Raw genomic sequence first — 26,384 nt, forward strand, 5'->3', positions numbered from 1 at the left:
AACCTTACAAGTGCTTATTATGGTAACATTTATGAAAATGTATTTAAATGAGTAGCTTTTTAGATTTTAAGTAATAACTGGTAGTCATTAGGCTATTTTGAAGCAGGAGATATAATAAATGAGCAGTGCACTCTTCGAGACTCGAACCTGGACCTATCGAATACGCACCGAGTGTGCTACCATTACACTACAAAAGGATGCTCGAAAGAGGGAGAAAATGCCTTAGATACTCTCCCTTTTAAACAGCGACAAGAGATTAGAGGACACAATCGCTAAATCCGTGACGAATTATTGTCCACCACCTTTTTAGTTCGGGCGTCACTGTTGAGTTTTAGGGTTTTATTGAGTACAGACCTGAGAAATGTGCAGTGTCTACGCCGGGACTTGAACCCTAGACCCTCGAATACGCGTTGAGTATGCTTCCAATTATACCACAAAGGCATGCGGAAATAGCAGAAACTACCCTATAATCTCATTTATTAAATTACCATTTTATAGAAATGAAATTTTAAAATAATTTGTTTCCTTAAACGCACAAAAAAATTTAATTATTATTTCTAAAAATAAATTATTTGTTAAACGTTCTAGTTCCTTATTTATTGTAAAAAAAAAGGACGCTTTCGGGAACTTTTGACTTCTTTAAAAATTTTCACTTGGAAATCTTCAAACCTCAAAGTATTAAACATAGAACCTAAAATAAGTAATTGCTATATATCAAGTATTATTCTATATATTAATCATTAATCTAGAGGTTACGTTTACAAATTTGTAATAAGACTAACTCTTTGATAAAAACGTATGCAAGATCTAGATGTGGAGGTTTCAGAATGGGTACATGCCAAGAAAACACTTACTATTTTTTTATATAATCAGTGATAATTTTTCTCTATGTAGATGGTAATAGGTGTAAAATAAGTTATGCAAAACAAATAAACACATAAATAAGATTTCATGCAAATGTACAGTAAGTTACATATTTAACAAATAAGCAATAAATCATACAATAAAATGCCAACCAAAGTAAACTTTTAGATTGTACTAGAAGTAAGTGGAGAGAAGTTTGCTAACAGTCTTAATAAATATGCCTCTCAAAAAAAGTTATGAAATTTTAGAATTTTTTTTAAATATAGGATGACTTTACGAAATTATAAAAATATCAAACTTGTTCGAAATGATCCACTAATTAATTAATAAAAAATAATAACTAATGCTAATATGATTCACAGGAAAAAAACGTAACTTATTTAAGTGGTTAAAATCTGAGCTCGTAATACCATTCTAGCAGTCAAGAATTATAATTTTATTATTTTGCCTATTTTTTTAAATAATTCAAGTCTTCGTACTTACTTTCATTGCAATAGTTTCCTTAATTTAAATATATGTTACTGCTTAAGTTGCTCATATCGTGGTATAAGAAGAATAATATCAAATTAATTCACAATTTCAGTTTAAGATAAGCTTTTATTTGAGTGGTTTACTGTTCTGATACCAGAGAACTTCATGAGTCTCATCACGGTCTCCCGAATGTCAAACTGCTATTATAATTACTGCTTTCGCAACTCTAGAGCGGTAGGATCTCGTGTTAAATACTCTGACTGTAGCTACTCGAATAACATCCCGTCACTTGGCATGTGCTCTAAATGAGATACTGCAACTACTCAATGGTAGTTAGAGAATGGAGAACGTGCCTTGACAAACATTGACTGGGAATTGTCTCAAACTGCCTTCACCAGAAATGACACTCTAGACTCAGTTAACAGTTATCTCCTCTTCAACCGAACGTTAAATACTGACGGCTAAATTGTTGCAAGGCTTATATTAATCATGGACATCATATTCTTCCCCATTATAAGTTAATATTGTTTAATCGCAGACTTAATAGTTGTTTAATGTGCTAACAGACGAAACAAATGTTGTATATTTAATAGTAGGTTGTCACACTATATTGCATAATAAAAGTAATTTTCTTAAATCCTGTAAGATTATCTTTAATTTATTAATTTCCTAGAAACGTTTCTGAAAATGTAAGAGTTTGTTTTAGGCTGTTCACTAACTTAATTCTAACAGTGTTATCCGTTCTCAATATGCTGCCATATGCGATAACTTGCTAGAAATTTCCTGAAATATGTATTTAATTTAAAAACTGTAAAAAGTGTAATACGATTAAGAGTAAAGTAATACGATTAAGAGAAATTTAGTTATCTGGTTAAAGGTTTTTATCCTATAAAAATATTGCTTTTATGCAGCATTTAATTTTAAAACTCGATATTACAGGAAACTTCGCAATTTAACATTGGATAGCCAATGTTAAAAATGCTACTTTTGCGATAAAAAAGCTAATTATAGTATTTTATTGATGATATGAGGAGTCAGATAGTCGCAGAAAGATGCAAGATATGAAGCACATGTTCTGTTTCTAATGCTCAGATTATGCAAATAATTATAGCTTAAATAACAATTGCTTTGCTTGCATTCAATATGCCTTTAAGAGTACATTACGAGCCATGTCTATTGTACTCTTACGTGTATTCTATAAATAAACTTAAATGTTTTAAGTTTCTATCTGAAACTGATAATATCAGTATTATAAAATAAGCAGAGAATAATTTTTGTCTTTCAAGTTAAAGATGAAATCGCTAATATACATCTATCTTTTGGTACAGTTTTAATAAAATTCTGTTTTTTAAAAGAGGTATTAAAATTTACAAACATAGGCACGCCATTCAGTGTTATTCACCAAATCTCAGAAGGAATTTTAGCAGCCAAGTTTTTGGTGCTTAATTCTAGTTTTCCAAACATAAATTCATTTCTTTTATAGCCTCAACAGTATTCTTGCTTCCAAATATGGTTATAGACAAAGAAGATAACCTAGTCTTAAATTAAATTCCATTGGAAAACACACCTAATCTAATACGAAACCTGCATAGAACTCGTATGTCATAAATAAATAAATAAAGTAGTATTGCTTGTTTAAATCAGGAGCATTTTACAGCCATCTTCTTAACTCATAAGCATAAAACAGAAATAACTCTTGCAATTCATGAATGCACATTAAGAGAACTGCAAATTAATATACATATGGAAGGTACATTACATAAATATCTGTTACATATTTTACAATGGTAATTTAATTATTTCTTCAAAATAATTCATAAAATTATGCATTATCTAACCTATAAGTCATTTTTGCAATTGTAAGATGACATTAGAAAACAATATTAATCTGAGAAATATATATTTACATCATGTAAATATCTACCGCACATTTGTATTGAAAATTAAGATTACAAATGCAAATCATGTGATATCAGGACAACTAATTGGCTTATTGTAATGAAATTTTGCAGCATATGCCATATAAACATGACACTTCACATATCCAGAACGATCGGGTTAATAAGGAATGTGGTCATCCTGCGAAATTTAATTGCCTCAAAAGCGATTTTCATATAATGAATAATATTTGTTAATCATAAGTTGTGGCAACTAATTCTATTTTTCTAAAACCGAGGATTTTAATATTGGGAGGGACCTAACAGGATATTGATGTCGTGAATAATTCTTACTGGAGTATCTCAAACAACATCTGATATAGGATTTGGGTTCGATCACTTCAGTGGTCATTCTTTACGGCAAATAACTTTTTTCTGTAAAACAATGATCGAAAATTGAGTTCTGCATGACTTCACATTACCGTCCATGAAACCAAAAGCCCTTGCAAAAAACTTCCCGGAGAGGTTCTCTCATAAGGCTCAAGAATTTCATCCCTATTATGTTGTGTGGTCATAATAAACGACATAAAAAAGACAATAACTGATGTTCAGCCATTCAATATGATGTGCTTTCATACAAGGGTTTTACATCCACCAAAACGATCGATTTTCTTCATGCCTGAAAGGATGGTATCGTTTCCCGGTTTGCTCCTCGTCGAGAATCACCAGGTATCTGAATCCTGACTCATCATTGCAGACTACATATTCTCCACAAAAGATATGTTTCATTCTGTTAGTGTTGAGGGGAACACGTACTGCTGGTCGACGAGCGTAAGATTTATGCGTATACATATATTTTGCCTAAAACTGTTGTTCCAAATACAGCAACGATGCTTTGCGGAAGCTCTGTAGCCATCATCTCTTTATGGCGCCATGTATTTAATGTCATTTATATAAGGTCATGTGTTTAATGCCTATGGCTTGAAAATTATGCCGCTAGTCGAATATCTGAGGATGTCGTGGTTCTTGAATGGCATTGACTGAGCCTTTTGGTGATAGTAGCCATAATTTGGAATTGCTGTCATAGCCTGAATACCAACAATTGAAACAATCGTAATCATCAAGTGACTTTTATATGAGAGTGGCTAGCATCAAAATCTATGATCCTCCATCTCAATTTATTTTTGAACTATTTCGAGATATAATTTTATTTCACATTTAGTCAGTCTTTCCATTTTTCATGCAATAAACGCAATTATATACGAATTTTACATATTCGCAAACCGGTCACTTTCACATTTCTTAAGAAAGTATCCTTTTAGCTTTTCAAGAAATAGATATTTAGCATCATATTTACCTTTCCCCGAATGGTTTATAGCAACAAGTTGTGAATTATTGCAAAAAATGTTTGTAAATTTAATTTTGGACACTGCCTTTACACTTGGTGTTAATTTTTATAATTTAACATCTTCATTTGAGATATTTATTAATGACACTTTATTTTTTATTTCTTTTGTAGTCAAACCAGAAACGTACCTCCCTCGCAGATACAGGAAAGTAGCTGCAGACCGTGGCGAGACAGTTCGTCTTCGATGTTTGGCAACAGGAGCTCCAGTTGTCAGATTTTCGTGGTCCGATGAAACAGGAACCAATATCACTGAATCGCCAACAATTATTAAATACTCAAGTAGGACATCTCAAATTGACACGGTGACGTGGGAGAGCGTATTGTTCATCAACAATGTAGAAGAGGAGGATTTTGGACGTTACACTTGCATCGGCACTAATGAAATGGGCCATGATGCACTACAAGTTACACTTATGAAAAGAGGTAAGACGTTTCCACTGAAAAGCTAATGTACTGAAGACTAAATTAGCTTTAATATTTTTCTACGCTTGATAATTTTTTCAAGTGATGATGAAAGCTTTAGCTTTCGTTATATAATCTAATAGATAGTTATTCCTATGACCATTTTGAGATTTCATACATGCCAGTCACAAAAAAGATAAAAGCAAAAAGTTTCGAATAAATTATAGTTGATAAGGAATAGTAAACTGCTTTATAGTCTTCGTTTAAATGTGTTCGACTAGTATTTTCTAAATTATAATAATAACAAAGTTTTAAATCGAGGCTGTCAAATGGAAAGCTGAAAGAAACCGATCGTTAACATTTTAATATCGCCTTAATCGTTCTTTTTTATGTCTCATTATTCTTAATTATAATACTTTACTTGTAAGCTTCTTGTACTTTCTGTTTCTCTTTAAGATTTTATTTATAATTTACTTATGCCAACATTTTTAATTTTAATTAAATATATATACGTTATTGTGAAAACTAAAAACCTTTATTCATGATAAATTTATCGAGATTTTTTTCGTATAAAACTAGAATTAGTTTAAATAAAATCCCGTTTTTTCACTCGCAAGTTTAAATTGCATCTATGCCACTCATTTCTAGGCAGGTTTCATATATTTTGATGTTAAACATGAAACCGCATCAAAAGTTACCTTTGTCATACATATCCATATTGCTGAGGTTTTATGGCATGGTAAAATTTTGTATTTCTGAGAAGTGAGTCATCTCAGTATGATTTCCACTCTAGGGTCTTTTTATAGGTAACTGCCGTACTATGTTTTGTTTTGTAAAACAGGAGAAACAGGAGAAATTAGGAAATGGACGTTTCATGACGTATTATCATTGAAATTATGCATGTGCACTAAAATTTTTAAAAAAATGGCTAAGAAGACTAGTTCACGATTTTATTGAGATAAAGATACGGATTTAAATAAAAACGTATAAAAGTAGGCTAACGCATCTTTCTTACAGACGAAGCAGTTTACAGCGAACTGTCTTAATCGGGAAGTACTGTATCATTAAATTTGTAAAGATTGTTTCACTTTCGCAATATTTAAATTTTTAACTGTTCTGTCAACTCTTTCTTTCGAAATAATCGTGCTGTCGAAAGGTAGGCACATATTCTTTAATAAAAAAGAAACCTCTGTTGTTATTTAAATACATAAGTCGCAAATTACTACCCAGAGAATTTACTTCTGTAAGTAATTAAATTCAAGCTAATCCATGGTGATTTAAAAGATGAGATTCAAATATCTGCTTCTAATTCGAGTTACTAAATATCAGAATTTTAAATACAAAATTTTCACATTAAAGGTAAGTGAAATTTCAATAAGAATTTATCATTTCCTTCACAAAACCCTTCTCTACCTGACAAGCAAAGTACGTTTGCACATAGGTTTATAATTATGAATGGGAAAAGTTAAAAGTCAGCAAAACTTTATCCAGTGCTCTGTTAACATTCTTAGTATTCCTGTGAAATATTGCACTTTATTATAGAGATAATTAGAATTTATTGAAAAACAACCTAAGAAAACCTACGAAAATCAGCTTTGGCCTTATCGGAAATTAATCTCTCATTGCTTATTGGCCCATTGTCTTCTCATTGCTTGTTGGCCCATTGACTTCTCATTGCTTGTTGGCCCACCAGTAGCCACGCGGTAATTTTGCTGAACACTGATATTTTGGGGCGGGTTTCGAATCCCGGCTAACGTGCTGTCTGCATGGAAGGTTTGGTGATTTTCCCCATGTGTAATGTGTATATGAGCCAGTTCCTTAGAAAGTCCTCTACGAAGGAATCCCTTCCCTTAAGTTGAAAGCCCTAGAATGCGTTGCCGTGATTAAGCAAACCAAAACAAACCCATTGCGAGTTGGGCGTGTTTACTACTGTAGCACACAGATTCAAGGAATGAATGTCTTTAATTTCATCATAATTTAATTTCATAATTCTTACACCCTTCTTCTTGTCAGCATCAGGTTAAGAAATGTTAGCCAGTGAATTAATCAAGATGGCGATAAACTATTGCCTTCTACATTTTATTTTGGGCGTCACTGTGAGTGAATATGTGACTATAAATCCATTTCTATAAATTAATATTAATAAAATTACGATACATTTGTCGTAAGTTTAGCAGTACTTCTTGTACGTTGCTATTTCTCCAGTTTTGGCATGTGGGAAATATGATGACGGCTTACTTACATCACCTCAGAACATTCGAAATGTCGGTAGTAACATTTATAAATTAGCATTTGAATTTTAAAATACATTTTTGTATCTAATTACATACATATTTGCATTCTTTAACAGGCATCTTAATTCAGCTATATCTTGCAATTAAAGTATTAAATTATCTCATTCAGTACACGGAATCGTTCATAATTTTCTACTAACTGTAGCATTCGTAAGCAATAGCACTCCATTGTAATCTTTAGCGAACATATAGTAATTATTATAATTCCCAAACACCACCCTACTTGATTTGAACTATTTGCGAGATTTAGAATAGCCTTAAAGTGACCTAAACCTTTAATGCTTCGGCAGTTAAATGAGGAGACATTTGCAAATCAGTTGCAGAAACCATTATATCTCTTGAAAGATACGTTCTCCTTGTGATAATAGAGGCGTGAGAAGCGGTTTATTATCAGCAGATCTTAAACAAGTTTAATCATTTATTTATGTAGCTTTAAATTAGATTATTTGAAATTTTCCAATCAAAACTCTTAAAATGTTTTAATTATTTGCTGGAAAAATACAGCATTTATGTTTAAAAAATGTATTTCTGCTAAAGAAGTCTCCTCATAATTTTTGAAAAAAAGAACTTCAGTATTTAATTTTTATTTACAATAAATATTTTTGAGTGTGTTAATTTGAAAACTTACTAACTTATCCTTTTTTAAATTGATGACGCTTTCACGTTATTATACTTCAACGCAGATATGCGTTAAATGTATTCTATTTAATTGAATATTAACTACGGTTGAACAAATAAATTAATAATATAACTACCTCATTATGGTATGTCTATAAATTTTAAAATGAATTTAATGGACATATTAAAATAAATCAGGAGTATTTCTAAAGAATTACTAGCTTAAAATGCCTATTATAGTCTCGAAAAATGATTTTGTGTTGTTTCACTTTTCATTTGAAGCTGTTGCCATTCAGAAAAAGTAAGAAATTATTTTTTCATGTTTAATATGTCTGTTTTTCTAACAAGCTAAGCTATTTAAATGTAATGGATGCAGTTATCGAGAATATTTTGTTTCACTTTTTAATCCGATTGATTTGAAAGATACATTTAATTCATGATCTATTTAAATAAAAAAATTACATATATTTATAGAATCACGTTACATATATATTTTCACTTTTCAAATATATAGAAGGTATATAACATTTCCAAGTTATCCTAAATGTATATTTATCTAATGCTCTATAAAATGTTTCGCTATTTCACGTGGGGTATTTCATTATCGATAATGCCTACTGTTAAGCCATATTAAACTTTCAAACAGCCCTTTTGGGCGATCGTTAAATTTTGGACCCTTTCAGATTTTTACTTCCTTGTGAGGAGTAAAAAAGTATTGTAATCGCGAAAATTTTGGGGTATCAAATTTCAGCGAAAATACCTATTTTGACGCTCTTAAATCCAGTTGAGCGATGTTTCTGCAAAACATCGCTACGTACGAACATAATAAAGTGCTGATAATAAAGTATGAAATAATGCATGAAACATAATACATAATAAATTATGAAAAACGTAGATTTCTTTATCACAGTTTAAAGTTGTTAGTAATTTAACTTGTATAGAGTCATCTGGAATTCTACTTTCGGCCGGTAAACGAATATTTTAATGTTTATCTTATAGTTATTTTGGATAATTTAAATAAATTTCTAATACACATCCAATATCTGAATTTTCATTTTCTCTAACTCATATTTATATTTAATTAAACTCTTATTAATTTTATTGATTTCATATGATTTGAGGTTTTAATCATCAAAGATGAAAATTTATGCACTGAAGTTCTTTACTTTGAAAACCATAAGAGCACATACGATAAGATAGAAAGAATAAGGTAAAATAGAGAAGAAGATTTTAACCACACAAAAGAATCCAGCAGGAATTTTCATGTATTCTGTTACTGGACGTGACAGACGGGGGATTCGCGTGACGTGCACGCTTGAAGTGTTTTCTCTCGCTTTGTCTGGCACGCCTTTCCTCCCATATATAAAATTTTACTGTAAATGCGCATAAGAAAAGTGGCATAAGTATGCATCGCATGATAAGGCAGAGGGCTGTTTTGGAAAATAACAGTCAAACTTCATTGTTACAGCTAGAAATTCACGGAAGCTGTCTCAGAGAAAATACGGCTTCTGAATGATTTTTATGTATGAATTCAGAAGAATTATTTTAATACTTAAGACATAGCTAGGGAATAATGTTGTTCTGTTTCCTTAGAAATTGTACAGACTTGAAAATTAGTTTGTAATTATACAAGGTGCTCCATCCCTGCAAGACCAAGGACGATCCTTACCAAGATCATGGTCCTTGGTATCATACAAGGTGCCAATCTTTACCAAGATCATTGTTAAAACCGATGGCTCACTCAAGATTGAACTCAAGAATTGAGCCATTGGTACCAAGACCAATGGCTCAGTCTTTACTAAAACCATGATCCATATACACAGGGTGTTCCATACTTACCGAGACCATATAATATTTCTTTAACCCTCTACTGTATTCCTATGCTTTAGAATTAAGAGATGTATCCAGTAGCTTTAAATTTACGAAAGGCGTCAAACTGGCATATAAACTCTAAAAGCTTCCATTGCATTTTAGAAAAAAAAGAACAAATTTAAATTTCTATACGTTCCCTCTGGTAAGAAAATTACAATAGGTAAATTATGTTGTATAATCATATGTGTTTATTTATAAAAACATAGAAAGAGACTGATCCATTATATGCAAAGCTGACCGAGCAATAAATTTCAAAATTATATGATTTAAACCGGTTTTCACATACTCAAAAATTTGATGCTGAATTAAATTTTACTAAACATAAAAGTTTCAGGTTTAGAATCTGCAAATAGCAATACAATTTTTGCGCGTGAAATTGACATGCTTAACTATATTCTCCGATATATATGAATTGTTCCCAAAAGCATTAATTTACGCATCTCTGGTAACTTGAATGAATTTTTATCTATGGTAACTTGAATAATAACTTTTTTATCTATGGTAACTTGAATGAATTTTTATCACATCTAGTAATGGGAATTACTTTTCTCATTTACACTTTTATCTACCTGTACAAAAATTTACATTTTGCACGCACTTTGCCAATGTCAGCAAAATGGTCATATTTTGAAATTCTGCTGTGCTTGACTCATTTCTTAAACTGGAATGTGTGTTTAAGACCGTATGTTTAAGGGTCATTTTTAAAAGATGAATTCATTCAGACTTTTTGAAACATTGCATAATATTAAGCTACCTGTGTCTGCTGTATTTAGCTATCAGAGAAATACAGATATTCGCGGAAAAGGAAAGTGCAAAATAAATTACCTCTATCTACACTATAGAAATCTATATCATTAAGCGTAATTTATCTTTTGAAAAAAATATGGCTAAAACATATGGAATCCGACAAACATTAATTTCCGAATTAAAAGTAAAGCAAATATGAAGGGATAATAAATTATTCATTTCTAACAATGGGTAGTCCAAATTATACGCTTTACTTTTGATTTTTTTCTGGCCTTTGATGAGGTAAAAAAGGCCGTGATTTATAACCCCCAAAAATGAACAGTGTTCCCTTTATAAAACAAATTAAAAGTAAAATTCGGCTAAAAGTGTAATTTTCTTGAAGTATCGTAATTGCTCCCATTTTGTCTTCCAAATTTTTCTGAGTGTCTTAGGCATGGCATAATAAGTTCAATAGCTAGATTTTATCTGCCATTTAGCATTTGTATCGATAATTATTTATAAAAGAATGAAGGTTCACATCTTTTCTTCTCAACAGGCGCCAAAGCAAAATTAATGTTATTCAAAATTACCAACATAAAAGGGCAAGCTAAAATATGATATCCATAGACTCCATTAAATATGCCAACAAACCGCAATAATTATGTAGCCTAAAAGAATTAGATATTATAAAATTAGATAATATGAAATGATTTCCTTTAATCAACAGAAGATTCTATTGGATTTAGATTGTATTGGTAAGACAGATATTACAATCGGTATTGGTAAGATAGATAATACAATCGGCTTTTGCTCCGTAAATAGGAAAAAAGGAACATTTTAATATAGATATGTCAATTTCAAAGAAGCATACGTGTCGCACTTAAACTCGTGATTCTGACGTATTGAATTTCGTTCGTATCAAAAACGTTCTCCTCTCTCTGATCACAGAACTTTGCTTATATAAAAGAAGCGCCTGCGGTGTTTTGCAGCAAAACTAGAAAAACTTCGAGCTAAAATGATATGGCTTTTACTTATCTTGTATTCAAAACAATGTATCAAACCAAATATTTTGCGATATTCGTTAATTTCCTGATGAATGTTTCCAGAGTTTCCCAACCGATAGTAGGATTTTATATCCAATGTTATTTCTCCAGAAAAGAAATATTATAAGAGTTCTAGTTTTCATTCTTTCACGACGAATTAAAGAAAAACACTTTGTAAAATGAATCCAAAATTTTAAATTGTATAATATGCACTTTATAACACAATGTCTCACTTCTAATATCATGTTAATTTGTTTCCTACATCAAAGACGTATTTGCTTACTACAACTCAAAAAAAATCACGAAATCAAATTTAATATTTGAAACTAAATTATATAAAACTTAGGTGTGTGGTTCAGTATGGAGCCTTTTTACTTTCTTGTACGAAGTAAAAAGAAAGTGTTGTAATCGAGAAGAAATTAGGGTATTATATTTCAACGAAACTATCCATTTTAACCGGCATCGAATGCAATTTAACGACGTTTTTGCGTGACATCCACACGTAAGGACAGAATAAAGGACTCTTTTTCCCCAAAACACATTTTAAAACTGATTTAAAATGAATTCTGAAGAGATTCGTTCGTGGCATCTGTACGTACGTACATACGTATGTATCTCGCATAACTCAAAAACGAGTAGCCTCAGAATGTTGAAATTTTGTATATAGGACTGCTATAACATGTGTGCACCTCCCATTTTGTTTGCGATCGGCTGCACCAAAAGCGTATAAATATATGTATGTATATATATATAAATATATCCACTCTGTTATTCATCAGTGAGCTCAGTTTCTTTATTCTTATATGTTTGCAAATTGTGCGCATTTTGCTCTAAAAACTATTGAATTATGTTGTTCTTATCTTCCGGTTAAGGTTTTTATGCCTTTAGTTAACCTGCATGCAATAATTGTGGATTTATCAACAATTTAAAAATCTTTTAAAAACGGCTAAGCCTAATTTCTGATTATTATGGCAGCCATGTTTGTTTACCTTTGAAACTTCGCAGAATAGTGGATTTGTTGCCAGTCTAGAGGAACTAAGCTTCGCAACAGCAAAGGAAAGTCTTCTTTTATTATTGCAAATTAAATTATGCTTAATTCATTCTGGAATTATCATTTAAGTTATTAGCTTGTTTTTGAGTATAAACTGTAATTTTAATTATAAAAATTGTTATCTTTGAATCGTATTGACTGTACTTGATGTTTTAGGTTTTCTATATCTTTCAATTTTAATGAAAATATTGTTGCTTGCGTACGGGTTCGTTATGAAATGAATGCACAAGTCCGATGAAAAATGAACAAAAATTTATTATTATCACAACAAAAATGCTTAAATTTTCTCAAATTATCATGCAGTATTACAATATCTCACAGTAGTTATCTTCTAACTACTCAAATGTTCAATAGAACGTAATTCAAAACAGCTAAAGAACGCTAATCCGCGAATTCGCTACAATCAACAAGAATTTTAAAATCACGCGCTAAAATTTTCCAGTACTTTCTCGAAAGAGATATTTATTTATTTAATGCACGCGCTCTTGTATTTTCAATTTTCCGGCTTAGCTTTCTTTTAATATTCGTCACGCGCTGCACTGCGCGAGAAATAAAACCATTTAATTTATAATTGAACTAACATTAGCTTTTTAAATACCAAATTCGTAACAATATTTTGAATATTTTATGTATTTTCGCCTTGCCGCGATGTGAGAACTGAATTAATTAGTAGCGCCTGCACATTAGGTAAGCGGCGCTGAATCGTCTGTGAAAAACTATTTCTTTTTTATTTGTTTAATTTCTTTAATACATCGTTTTAGATTTATTTGAATAGAATTTGCGGTAACTCTTCAGATGACATAATTTTTTTTTCACTCTGAATTATAAAATGGATGTTAATGCTGTTAAGTCAACGTGGCGCCGAAGTGTCGCCATGGTAAATAAATAAAGCGAACTTTAAAAAGTGTATTTATTCTGTTGTGATTTCTGCGCTATCGACGAAGAAGATTTAATTCAAAAGTCGTTAACTGAATTCAATATGTTTAAATTTAATGCAGGAATATTGCGTATAGTTTAATATTACGTACAAGGAAGTCATGTAGGGTACACATCAGATTTTTTCAAATACGCAAAACAAATTGCATTAAGGGTCGGAATAAAATAAAACAGCTGCTAAAGATACCTTATTTTGATTCAAACATAAAATTCAAACATCTGAATATCACATGAAACGCGAAATAGCCATACTGTAAGAACGTATTTGAAGAAGAAGTATTCTGAACAAGTAGATATGTTTGAACGTTTTCTTGAAGACAAATCGATTCTAGACGATATCCTTGATCGTATTTTAGAGAGCAATATTTTCTAAATTCGTGGCAAAATATTTTGCCATAAGAAAGCAGTCTCTAAAAGCACAGCATAATTTAACTTCATTGTTATATAGCCATTACGAAATTTTTATAAAGAAACAAACATCCAGAAATCTTTCTAATTCAAAGTAAAATTAGAATGAAGAAAAATTTTAAAATATTCAATATAAAATCAAATAATCGGTTTTTGCACATTTAAAACTTCTGAGTAAGGTTGAATTTATTTATCGAAAGCTGGTAATAGTGAAATTTATAGTATATAAATTAATTTCTTGTAAACACATTTTATAGAAACAAAACTGTCGGAAGAATTTACCTCAAATATCTCCTAATCGGTTATCCCTCCCCGTGTAAATACGATAAATAAAAGAAACTGAATTTCAGAGGTTTCGCCTACTGAATATAAACAATAATAGAAATAAATATTCCAAGTATCAATACCAAGTTCTCCAGTTTAATCGTGTTTTCTCTGCTTAAACAAAACAAACAAAAAAAAAACATTTTACTTACCTTTTTGCTTTCGAAAGATCTAGTCTTATTTTATTAAACATTTAGTTAGGAAATTTCGTTTTTAGTTCGAAATAACAATACTTCCGAAAATATTATAATAAAAATTTAGAATGAGACATTTTATTGCGTTTGCTTTTATATAAAACACCTCTGTCGTTCAATGTGCCAAATTTGTTGGATCTGTTTCTATTTTCTAGATCTCAAATTTAAACATTTGTTTTCTCGTTTTTGAAGTAAATTGAGCTTTTCAAAGAAATTATTTCCCTTTCTTCATACACTGCGTCACGGAAGAATAACTTCACAGGAATTTAATTTGTTCCTATTTATTGGATTTAAAGAAAAATGTGTATTGCATTTAAAATAAAACAACAACAAGAAATGCTAAATAAACATAAATAAGTATTTTCAACTAGTAAGTATCTCAAAAGTGTTGTAACATTTATTTGTTGTACATTTATATGCAGAATATATACTTATGTTCCTTTTGTTATAGGCTTTCTACTGTTTAATCTCTACATATAATGTGTGTGTGTGTGTGTGATTATGGCAAAGCCTCGAGGGCTATCTGCCTAAGAGGAAGGATGTCTTCGGGGAGGACTTTATAAGGGAAACTGACTCGTATACACGTTATACATGGGGAAAACCACGAAAACGCCCACTCAGCCAGCCCGTTTGCGGGATTCGAACCGAACTACCAGTGTTAAGCGATTTTACCGCTCGGCCGCTGATGGGCCCCTACATATAATGAAAAAAAAGAGCCTGTGTGTCTTTCGATCGTGCTGCGTGTAAGCTAATAGACCTAGGGCTACGAAATTTGATATACAGGTGCATCTGGACAACAGCCAGTGCACCTGGAAGCGAGTTTTCAAAATTCGAATCATATTTTTTTAAATATTATCTTTTTGATTTTATCACATCATTTTGAATAGTTTCATTCTTTTACAAATGTGGTTTTGGCAACAGTTTTTTATTCATTTGTATACTGGACTGCTGACTGTTGAAAATCAGCACTGTTGCCACTTGGAAAAATGAGGGCGATAATCCTGTGCAGTTTTTTAATTTAATGTTTCTGTTGGATATTGGATGTTTGTTGAGAGAAGGCAACGGGAATTTGCTAATTTATTTATTAGGACAATTAATATTTTGTATTAAGGATATTGCTTCTTTCATTGTAATATTTTATATGTAATACATTTTTTTAAAACCTATGTTGTTGTTTTTTTTTTCCAAAGGGCTTTGCCCCTGAAGGATTGTTTTAGTTTGTCGATTTTGCGTTGAATCACTATAAACTGTTGCCACCAAATATTAGAGTCCTGCATTACATTTGAAGAAATTAAATAATAAAAAATATGCATAAATGTATGTATATTTCTTTCATTTTGATAAAACAACGGTACATAGAGTCACCGAATTTTGAATGACGTAATCCTCCTACGAATATAGGCATGTGGAAAACCAGATTTGAAATTTGGAATTTGTTTTATTATCAATTTAATATTTTGTAAAACTTTAACGAATTTTTGAGTAACAAACTCAACGATTTAAAAGCGAGCAATGGCAACACTCTACAGGTAAAAAAAAAAAAAAAAACCTTTTTGCCTCCAGCACGCGGAACTGTGTATCGGAATTTCTAAAGATATGCCCATTTTAAAATTAATTTGCGGCATTGCTATTCAACTGAATTTTATGGCTTGAGTCCAAAGAACATCATGATCTTTAATACATAAAGGTAACACACAAAACGTTAAAAAGAACGTTCCACTGGACGTAATTTAAAATCTGAAACCTTTCAGATTTTCTTTTATTTATTTATTATTTTATTTTCGATGAAGTTATTCTGCAGAGTAAATTTCTGCGCAGTTTTTAAATTTAGCGTTTGGTGTTCCCTTCAGGCATTTTTTCCGGTACATTTGAAAGCTAGATGAAGGTAGCAGCTACGCTGCTGTAAAATATTAACGCTGTCTTCATTCAGACAATGTATATTAAACTATGGCAATAAGAAATGTTATAAGACAAATCTACCTAATTATATGATATTCCTTCATTCGTGATTCGAAATAGGTTATTCATCACAGACTAAAACATATGTTGTTCATTAATCTCTATAATGTCTGAAGAGATGACAAGAATATCGCAGTTAAGTTCAACGAATTTGTAGAGACCACGATTAAATATTAGGAACATTAACGGCATTCAGATTGTTAATTGGTATGCAGCGTATAAAATGCTTTTTTTTTCCTTTGAGAACATACAGACTCCCCGTGCACCACATATGTACAACACGGGGCTTACAGAAGTAAGTTAACTAGAACATTAAAGGTTACATGTATAAATAAACATTAAAAATTACATGCATAAATAAAGCGAACAAAAGCAGAGAACAGCAGTCTGGACTTCACGAAAACAGATACGTTCACTGGCCAAGTCACTCCGAACATTTTCAAATCGTTCTGTAAGCATAATCTAGGGCCATCAAATGTAGGGCACGAGAAAATCAAATGTTCCACATCCTGAGGAACTCTTTTTGAACATTCACATAAATTGTTTGATCGTAGATTAAAACGAAACAGATAACTTGCAAATTTACCGTGACCAGATAAAAACTGAGACACTTTAAAATTTAACGAGAGGAAAGACTCGGAATTGCAATCAAAAGATCTTCAGAAACGCATCCTTGTGTTCATGTTTTCACTTTGTTGATAGTCTTACATAAGTTTGTTCCAAAATTAACTATGGGCTATTTTTATTGCTAAAAAGAGCTAACTTAGGGCTATTTTTATTGCTAAAAAGAGTAAGTAATTCAAATATAATTAAACACGCATTTTATAAAATTACTTCTGATGCTTTCGTTCAAGAACTTGGTTTCCATGGCTGGGTTCGTTTGCTAAATTTTTGCTTCAAGAGGAATCTAGCATAAAGGAGGCGTGAGAAGAAGGATAGCATGAATAAAATAAGGATGTGTGTAAATAAAAGTAAGCTAACTTAGTCAATGGATAATCAGCACTGTTGCCACTTGGAAAAATGAGGGCGATAATCCTGTGCAGTTTTTTAATTCTTGTGCAGTATTGGATAGTGCTGTTCAGGAAGTATTAGAAGAAAGTAAAATATTTACAAAGCGGCCAGACACTACTATTTTCTTCTATGTTTCAAAGGAGCACTTGAAACGTAATATGAATCGCAATTATGGTGACAAAAGCAATGTGATCATTTGAAAAATATAAGACCATCTGAATTTCAATCAAAACCTTACATAAAATTACTAAACTTCATTATCCAAATGCAAGAAATCAGATTTGGTTGACTGTCAACCGAATTAAACTCTTAGAAGAAAATGTACAGACGTTTGTATGGTGACTCCATACGAACTCCTGGACATCTTTTCATCTGTTTGAGACTTATAAAAGTGGATCCATTAAAAGGATCTACCTGCGTATTAGAAATATTAACGTCTCTTGTACCCATGGATCTGGTCTAACCAATAAGGATCAGTAAGTACAACACAACATAGCAACTTTTATTTCCATTTCAATTCTAGAAATTTACAAATCAGTTGCCTAAAAACTATAGAAAGTACTTTACTAATCCAAACCTTTCGTTCGTAAGAAAGTTGTTTCGTCTGGGTTGCTTTCTGCTCTGTCTTGTGGTTTTATCTTATTCCAGTTAGAAGTTGACAAAGTAGATAATACAGTTGAATTTTCGTCATGGCTTGGATTCCTGAGATAGAAAAATCAGGCTCAATGAGATGTTCATATGGAATATAAATACGAGCTCAAATCTGTGCAACGTTTATTTACGATATCAGGGTTCTGAAATAATAATAATCTAAACTTATCTAATTATTTAAACTTTGGCCTATCATGGATCTAAAATATGCTTACACGATGTTTTTTAATTTATTCTAAGCACCAAATTTTTGTGTCGGACTGTTGAAAGTTAAGTATTAGAAAGATTGCTAAGATAATTTTAAATTTATTGATTTATCCTTTAAAAGATCTTGTTTAATATATATGCATATTTCTTGGCTAGTAAGAGCGGTAATATTCCATTATCCGGATTAGCAATTTCTAGAATATCTAGTTATGTGGATGCTTTTTCTTTTCTATGCATTTTCTGCATGATAGACCAAAGTCACACTAAGCTTGTTAATTTATTTAAAATGTTTAAATTTTACTTTTATTTAAATGACGTGACAGGTAATACAAATAGTGCAGACTTTAAAAGGAAAAACTGTTAGTTCATTTAGTTTATATGAATGCGTACGACATTTTGTTGTTCTGGTACTATGCTCCCAAATTATTAACTTAAACGGATTATTAAAAGAGGTTACTTACTGTATACAAGCCTATTGGTCATTATATTCTGTTTCTCATAAATCATTGCATTAAAACATTGCAAAAAGGCGATAAATCGTTGCAAAAGACCTAGGCACTGTAAAATGACTAGGTTTTTGGATTCTGGAGACAGGAAAAATAAGCAGTGTCTTCCCTAGGACTCGAACCCTGACCTCTCGAATAAGCGCTGAGTGTGTTACCGTCACACCACGAAGGCATGCTGGAAGGAGGGCGAAGACAAGTTATAACCTGACTTCATTTTTAGGTCTAAAGCTTACATAAACAAAGTTAATTTCATTGTTTTATGTAAATTGAAACAGAAGTGGGAGGTGTGTATAACAAATAAAAATTTATTATGCAGTTTTATCAAAAACAACGTATATTGTTCAATTGTGTTTGTATTTTACTTTCAGTAAATGAAAGAAAGATACTTTTAACTCTGTCGCATCGAGAGACGTCCAAATCTGTTTTCAACAAACATCGAAAACGCCCGTGTTTACGAATTTGTCTTGGAATAGTTTTCCTTTCCCCTTTGCTGCTCTTGGAGGTTTTTCTGCGGTTTCTTTCATTGTGTGCAGTTTCACCTTAGGGCCGGATTGCACCTGCGAACGTCAATAGCTTTCCGTATTTCTCCTTTATTTGCTTCAAAAGAATGATTGACATATCTTTTAACAACTCGCGAAACCATTGAGCCATACACTAACGTGAAGGGGAAAGAACTAGGTAGAAAATAAACGAGGCATTGGGGCGGTTTGCCGTTGCCTGAATGAACGGGCGTTACGGGCGACTTCGATGCGAAAGAGTTAACTGCATAATATGCCTTAAATTTTGGAGTAGTTTCAAAGTAATTTCGGCTTTCTTTTCTCGTATTCGTGGGGAAGGGATTACTTGTAATATCTATATATTATACTGAATTATATATTATCCATTGCGATCCAACGCGTTTTGCTGTGATTCCGCGTTCATGAAACTTTTGATCTTTGCCTATAAAATGCTCATCCAAATGATCGTTGATAGCCTCAATTTTAAGTAATGGTTTTACCTTTAAAAATTATTTTGTAAACACCGGAACATTTAATAATCCAAGGATTTATATTAATAATCTAAGGATGCAGACCTCGCGAATACGTTGGGTGTGGTAGCACATTCCACACAAATTGTAACAGTTTTTGACGAGTTAGCAAACTTGAGTAAAATCTAGCATTATCATGCTAAAACAATACACCTTTTCTATTCATCATTTCTGGCCTTTTCGTCTATGGTCTCAGTTCATCCAGCTAATTGCGGTACACTTTCAAATCAATTGCAAAATTGTTTGATAGAAACTCAAAAGTACATATTTCCATAAAATACTAAGAAAGCATCATATTTTTTATGAATATCGGTTTGTGTAATGATGAATATTAAATCTCCACAGTTCGGAAGATTTGTTTCACTTCAAAATGAGACCATTTTCATAACATGTAAGAAGCAAATCACAGATATAAGAGCTACGGAGAAAATATATTGCTTTAGAAACATGTGATACCATTTTATAGAGCTTTGGAGTGAAACCAAATATGTATACGTGATCATAAAAGTTGCTTTCGACAATCTCTTAGCGATTTCTGGTATTGTTATTTGGTGGTTTACTTTAATCAGTACCTCTATTAGTCTTCATTAGCTTCATCTAGTCTTTACAACGTGAAGCATGGTCAATATCGGGAGACTGTAGAAACAGTCCGAACGAAATTTTGCAAACAAGTTTGGGCACTTACCTTCTGTCAACAAATATTCTCCATGTCAGCTGTCAAAATATATAATAACGGTACGGTTTACATTGCAGTTGGTTGGCTAAAAATAGAAATAGCAGTTTAAAAAAGTAACTTTCCAAACAACGCAATAAAATGTGAAAATTTTGAAATGTATGCCTACTTGTGTAATGGAGCTACAGTAAGATGTAACCTAATTATCTGGCTGTAGTTATATGGTGTCATACTTTGACTATCTTTCTGAAAATCAATATTTAATTTGTCGAAACAGTACTTTATTATTCATCTCCGTCAAAATATCAAACTAAAACTAACGATACATATCACTGAATTTACAATATGTATTTGTTTTTTAAATGCCATTCTTTCTGGCATGTTTGCTCATTTTCTTTTGATGCACAAACTTTTGCAGCTCATTTTTATGCATCTGAAGGATTCTTCTTGTTTCATATTTTATTTTTCTTAAAAAGACATGCTTTTTATGGAAAGAATTTACCATATTCAAATGAATTTCCAAATGAATTAAAAAGTTCACTTTTCTTCCGCAGGAAATGGCTTAAACTTCTGAAAGGAAATCCACTCCAAGTTGTGGAATGTAATTAACTTTTTACGAAATTTCTTCTGACCTTCTCTAAAAATTAAATCATCTGCTATGCTAAAATATTCATTAAAAATATTATGGTGTATGGCTCTCGCTGTCTCATAAAATACTTAAGAAAAATGCAAATGACGATTTAAATCTCAAGAGACAAAAATTTATTTCTTAGTCGTAAATTGCAAATTCTTTTTAGACGGATATCTTTGTTTGATTATGAATAAAGAACTAGGTATAATTTATGGAGGATTTTCAAAAACTTTATTAAAATATTTAAACATATGTTTTTTATACAAATTTAAAAATTTTGGGTATAAAGTAAGGATTTACAAGCTTCAGTAACTACACGCAAAAATTGTACAAAGTATGAAATAAGTCAAAAATGAATTCAAAATTCAAATTCGAGCTTCTAATACTCTGAAATTCGAGTTTCTAATAATTAACAAAGCATCTTTTATTATTATAATAAAACGACAAACAGTCGGGAAAATTGTCAGTTAAATACATATTTAATTATGTTTTGATACCATAGATGCAAATAAAAAATTAGTGTAAATATACATTACGTCTGTGGAAGAAAAGAAGCTTTGGTCCGGATCTAGACATTCATCTAGAATATTTAGAAAAAAAAGTGTGAAAGTGTTTACCTAGGCTTACTGACTGTATTTCAACAAAATATGCTATAAAAATATATTAAAGTAAATTTGCAGTGGAACACAAATTAGTGTGGGCATGGTTTTCTTCCTTTATTAATGAAATTCTTTCTGTGATGTATAGAACAGCATCAGCGCCAAATTCCTTTGCTGATGCTGTTTCACCGGTAATCTTTGTGTTCGTGTTTTAGTTTGGCTGTCATATAATTATCCGTAAGGGGTATAAGAGTACTACTAATATACCAAAAATAAATGTCTGATGTGGACACGGAAAGAGTTCCTTGTACGGACTATTGAATTTAAGCATTTTTTCCTGCACTTCATTTAAATGTACGTCCTCGAATTTCATTACAAATATATTTCTCATTTAGTAAATTCAGTTTTCATTTCGCAGCAAAGCAAAAAAACTCAAAATATTTTCATTAAGAATTGTAAAAAAAAAAAAGAAAACCCTTGATCACCAAATACGGTTTAAAACATTTTTTACAATTAAAATTAGAGTTTCTTCGCCAAAACAAGCATTTCGGCCAACGAGTAAAGAAACCAAATTGTTCGGCGTACAAAATTTAAACTTAACATTTGGAACCACTGGGCAAAAAGACACTCAAGCTGGTGCACGACTGACTTTCTTCACTATCCTACTACAAGTTTCAAATGTGAACAAATTGCGGCTTCGTTAGGCCTAGCGCCACTTAAACATTTAATTTGTTAATAATTCCATACTTATTCGGTGCAGATTAACTAAAGGCATAAAATCCTAACCAGAACATAAGAACAACGTAATTCAACCTGTTATAAAGCAAACAAAATCGCAATTTACCAACATATAAGAATTAAAAATACTGAGCTCACCGAATCGGGTAACAGGTATATATATATATATATATATATATACGCTTAATGTGGCCGAATGCAACGAAAAAGGTTCTAGCAGCCCCGTATACTAAATTTTAATGATTTAAGACTACTCGTTTTTGAGTTATGCTAGATACATACATATGTACGTGCGTATAGACTCACGAAAAAAATCACCTCTGAAACCATCTTAAGTCCATTTTGCAATATATTTTGGAAAAAAGAGCCCTTTATTCTGTCCGTACGTACAGATGTCATGCAAAAAAATAAATAAATAAAAAATAAAAAAAAAATCATTCAAGTAGATTTGAGAGCGGTTAAATAGCTATTTTTGTTGAAATATGATACCAGAATATTTTTGCGATTACTATATTTCCTTTTTCTTTGTAAAAGGAAGTAACAATTACGCTAGATTAGGCTAAAAAATCTTAGAAATTAGCTTGGCCCACTTCTGTTAAATCCAAACAGAGAATGAAATACTTACTTTGAATTCGTGTTAAATCAAGTTCGTGCAAAAAGGGAGTTAGATATATTACACGAATTAAATGTATCTCGTGTAAATTAAAACCCATATTAAAAATTCTTATTCATATGACCTACGCCAGTTTCATATCTTAACATGCAACGAACGTGAATAGGAACGCATTTTATGTAAGCTATAACTTCCGGCTGATCCTTCATAAATAAAATATATTTTTCTTATAAATTTTATGGCTTAATGGTGTAGAGACTTTAGGTTATTTCGAAGCGAGACAGATGAAAAATGAGCAACGCCCTCGCCGGGAATCGAACCACGGACCTCTGGAATACGCGCCCAACGTGCAGACCACTACACCACGAAGGCACGCTAAGAAAGCGGGAGAAATACCTTATATAGGTACTCTCCCTTTTAAAGGGCGACTGGAGTTTTAGGAGACCCAATCGCCTAATGCTGGGTGTGGAGAATCAACATCCACCAACCGTTTTTAGTTCGGGAGCCACTGTAGAGATATTAGAAAGCAGGAGAAGTGAAAAATGAGCAACGCCCTCACCGGGAGTCAAACCACGGACCTCTGGAATACGCGCCCAGCGTACAGACGACTACATCACGAAGGCACGCTAAGAATGGAGAAATACCTTATAATAGTACTTATAAACATCATTCATTTTTTATTATTCTATTTTCCCACACAATGGATAATGATAAGTATACCCGCGGCCGTACCCATTCGTTCTTATGCTTTGATTTGAGAATATTACATCGATCCTAGTATACCCTTCGGTCATATAATGTGTTTAGATTCATAAATTAGTAACTTAACAATCACAAAATTTTTAAAAGCAACGCGCCTTTAGAATTCTCGATAAAGTACTGCTATACATTTCTTTATCAGTCTTTTTTGAGTTTCCTTAATAAGATGACCCAGATGTAAAAGTAATTTGTAATGTTGTAACCAGATGTAAGAGTTTATTTGTCTTTGTAGCTTTATTTATTAAATATCATCCTTTTCGCATTTATGCAACATAAACTTCAAAAACAGAATAACATACCTTTAGAATTCCCAACAGAATATTTTTTGTTGCCATAATTTTTTATATTCGCTATATTTATATTTACTATAATATTTCTTTAAAAACAATATATAACGATAATGTTTGGTGGCAACATCCCTTTATTTGAAAATTGGCTCGACTCAAAAGGAAAGCGAAAACACAATTGAGGATTCAGGCTAATACATTTGATTGCTTCATAACGAGAACTTGTCTTCATAATCAGCTTATGCTCGTTGCATTTAGGATAATTCCAAGAATACATTATAAATCTAATGCATTTGTTCTCAATCATATACTTATTTTAAATATCAAATTTTTTAAAAGTTTTGGATTATATCATAATATATTTTTATGGAAGTATTACAGAGCTTTAAGTAAAATATCACTTTTTGCTTAACACTTTTAGCCAAAATCCAATATGTTGTTTCCGTTGCTATAAAAGTTTTAAATACAAAAATTGAATAGATTTGGTTATCTTTTACTATAGTTTTTCATTAAATACTGCTATAGGTAAATTGGACGATGTAAAGTACCACTGCCATCCTCCGATTTTTTTTACCCAAAATCTAAGCAATCAACTCTTTATATAAATATAAAAAGCTTAAAATTGGAAAATAAAATTTTTTGGAAGTTAAGAGTTATGCTCGCCAAAATATGTCACACACAGTTAGGCAGACATCATTGTAAATATAGTTAAAACTTGCGTTAGGACCCTAATTCGTGTTTATTCGCTGAAAACTAACTGTCGAAGTTTCGAACTAAAAAACGCAAGTCCCTTACTTATGTATATAGGTTAGTGGGAGGTTAAAAAAATTAAGAAGTATGTTTCTTTCTTTTACTGTTAATCAGTAACAAGTTGATTAAATTTGTAAAAGTTTAAAATTGGAAAATAAAATTAAAATAAGTTAAAATTTCATTCGTTTCAAAATGAGACAACAAACTTCGCAACAATCTAGCTAGGCGCAAAGGTGCGATGAAGATAAATTAAAGATCTAATCTTTTACGCACTGGCAATACTAGTGAATACCTGCCTCTTAATTCTTTCTTTTCTTCTAGCCTGTCGCTTTCCGAAACAATATCATGTCGTCGAAGTTTATTTTTCAGGAGATGTTTCATATAGTAAACAAAAGTAATGCGTCGTCCTTAGCGTATATGAAACTGTTGAAGCAATTTCTTAAAATTGTTGAATTTTACTAGCCAAGATCCATCTGTTTCTGGAGGAGAAGTATTTCCAATCCTAAAAAGCGAGACGTATATCATTGCCTTTGAAATTAATAGGATTTTAAAAAATAATAAATCAAGGTGATTTCTTTTTCAATTTTCACTCTTTTTCACTTAAGAAATACAATTTTACATGAAGAAGAGAATATAGATTTTTATTTGTTAATAATGAAGGCTAACTAAAATCTCAAATACTTTTTTTGGTAAATTTAGAAGATCTCAGATTCTAAACTGCTTCTTTACTCTAAATTCCTTTTCGAAGAATGTTTAAGATTTTTCATTATAGAGTTTTGCTTTTTTTTTTTTTTTTTTTTTAATTATTAACAGAATGCAGCAAACGTTAACGACAATATGCAATAAATGAATGGCTTATTATATATTTCTAAGCTGATTCTGTAATTCGGTCTCGAAGATTAACGTAACTGTATTGTTAACCTATTTATAAACCATTTCCTGATCTTATGCACCGTAACGCTTGTCAAAGTATAACATTCTGTTTCAGAATTTCAATATTTGAAAAGCTTCAGATGTACGTGGAACAATCATATTAATCTAAATATGCACAATTATTATAATTTAATCCGAGCAATAAATAATTAAATTAGTTTACAGCATTTTAATACAGTAACCTCACTTTATTTAAATAGAACTGAACAAAGGAATATTCATATTCAATAAGGCTTCATTATTGCATATTAGATGAACTCAGATTACCTATGTTGCAATCATTGTTATTTGATTAAAGGTTTACCCTCAAACCGTATTTGAAATTCCTAAATTGCATGTACACAACAACATTTATTGATTGCTTTCTCTGAAAACAGCGTTTGGTTGAATCGCGAAATAACTTTTCAGAGTACTTGAATACTGAAGTGGTATATTTCTTTGTAATTTTCAGTTTATTTTGTTAATAAGTTTAAGGAGAAAAGTAGGGCGTTCGTATCTAAAAAGCATGTAGAAATATTTTTCTTTGGCACTTGCACCACTCGTGCAAAAGAC

The 26,384-nt window shown here is 31.4% G+C and overlaps 1 protein-coding gene across 1 annotated transcript in view; it reads left to right on the forward strand.

The window, feature by feature from the left end:
• LOC118191999 (nephrin-like) overlaps positions 1-26,384 on the forward strand; it is a 916,450-nt gene that overhangs the window by 771,664 nt on the left and 118,402 nt on the right. Inside the window, exon 16 of the mRNA XM_085814264.1 lies at positions 4,732-5,043. Within this exon, the coding sequence (XP_085670390.1) occupies positions 4,732-5,043 (312 nt within the window). The remainder of the gene's footprint in view (positions 1-4,731; positions 5,044-26,384) is intronic.

The sequence above is a fragment of the Stegodyphus dumicola genome, chromosome 1 (genome assembly GCF_044657685.1).
Source record: "Stegodyphus dumicola isolate Sdum_Otavi_A_Nest chromosome 1, ASM4465768v1".
Taxonomy (NCBI): domain Eukaryota; kingdom Metazoa; phylum Arthropoda; class Arachnida; order Araneae; family Eresidae; genus Stegodyphus; species Stegodyphus dumicola.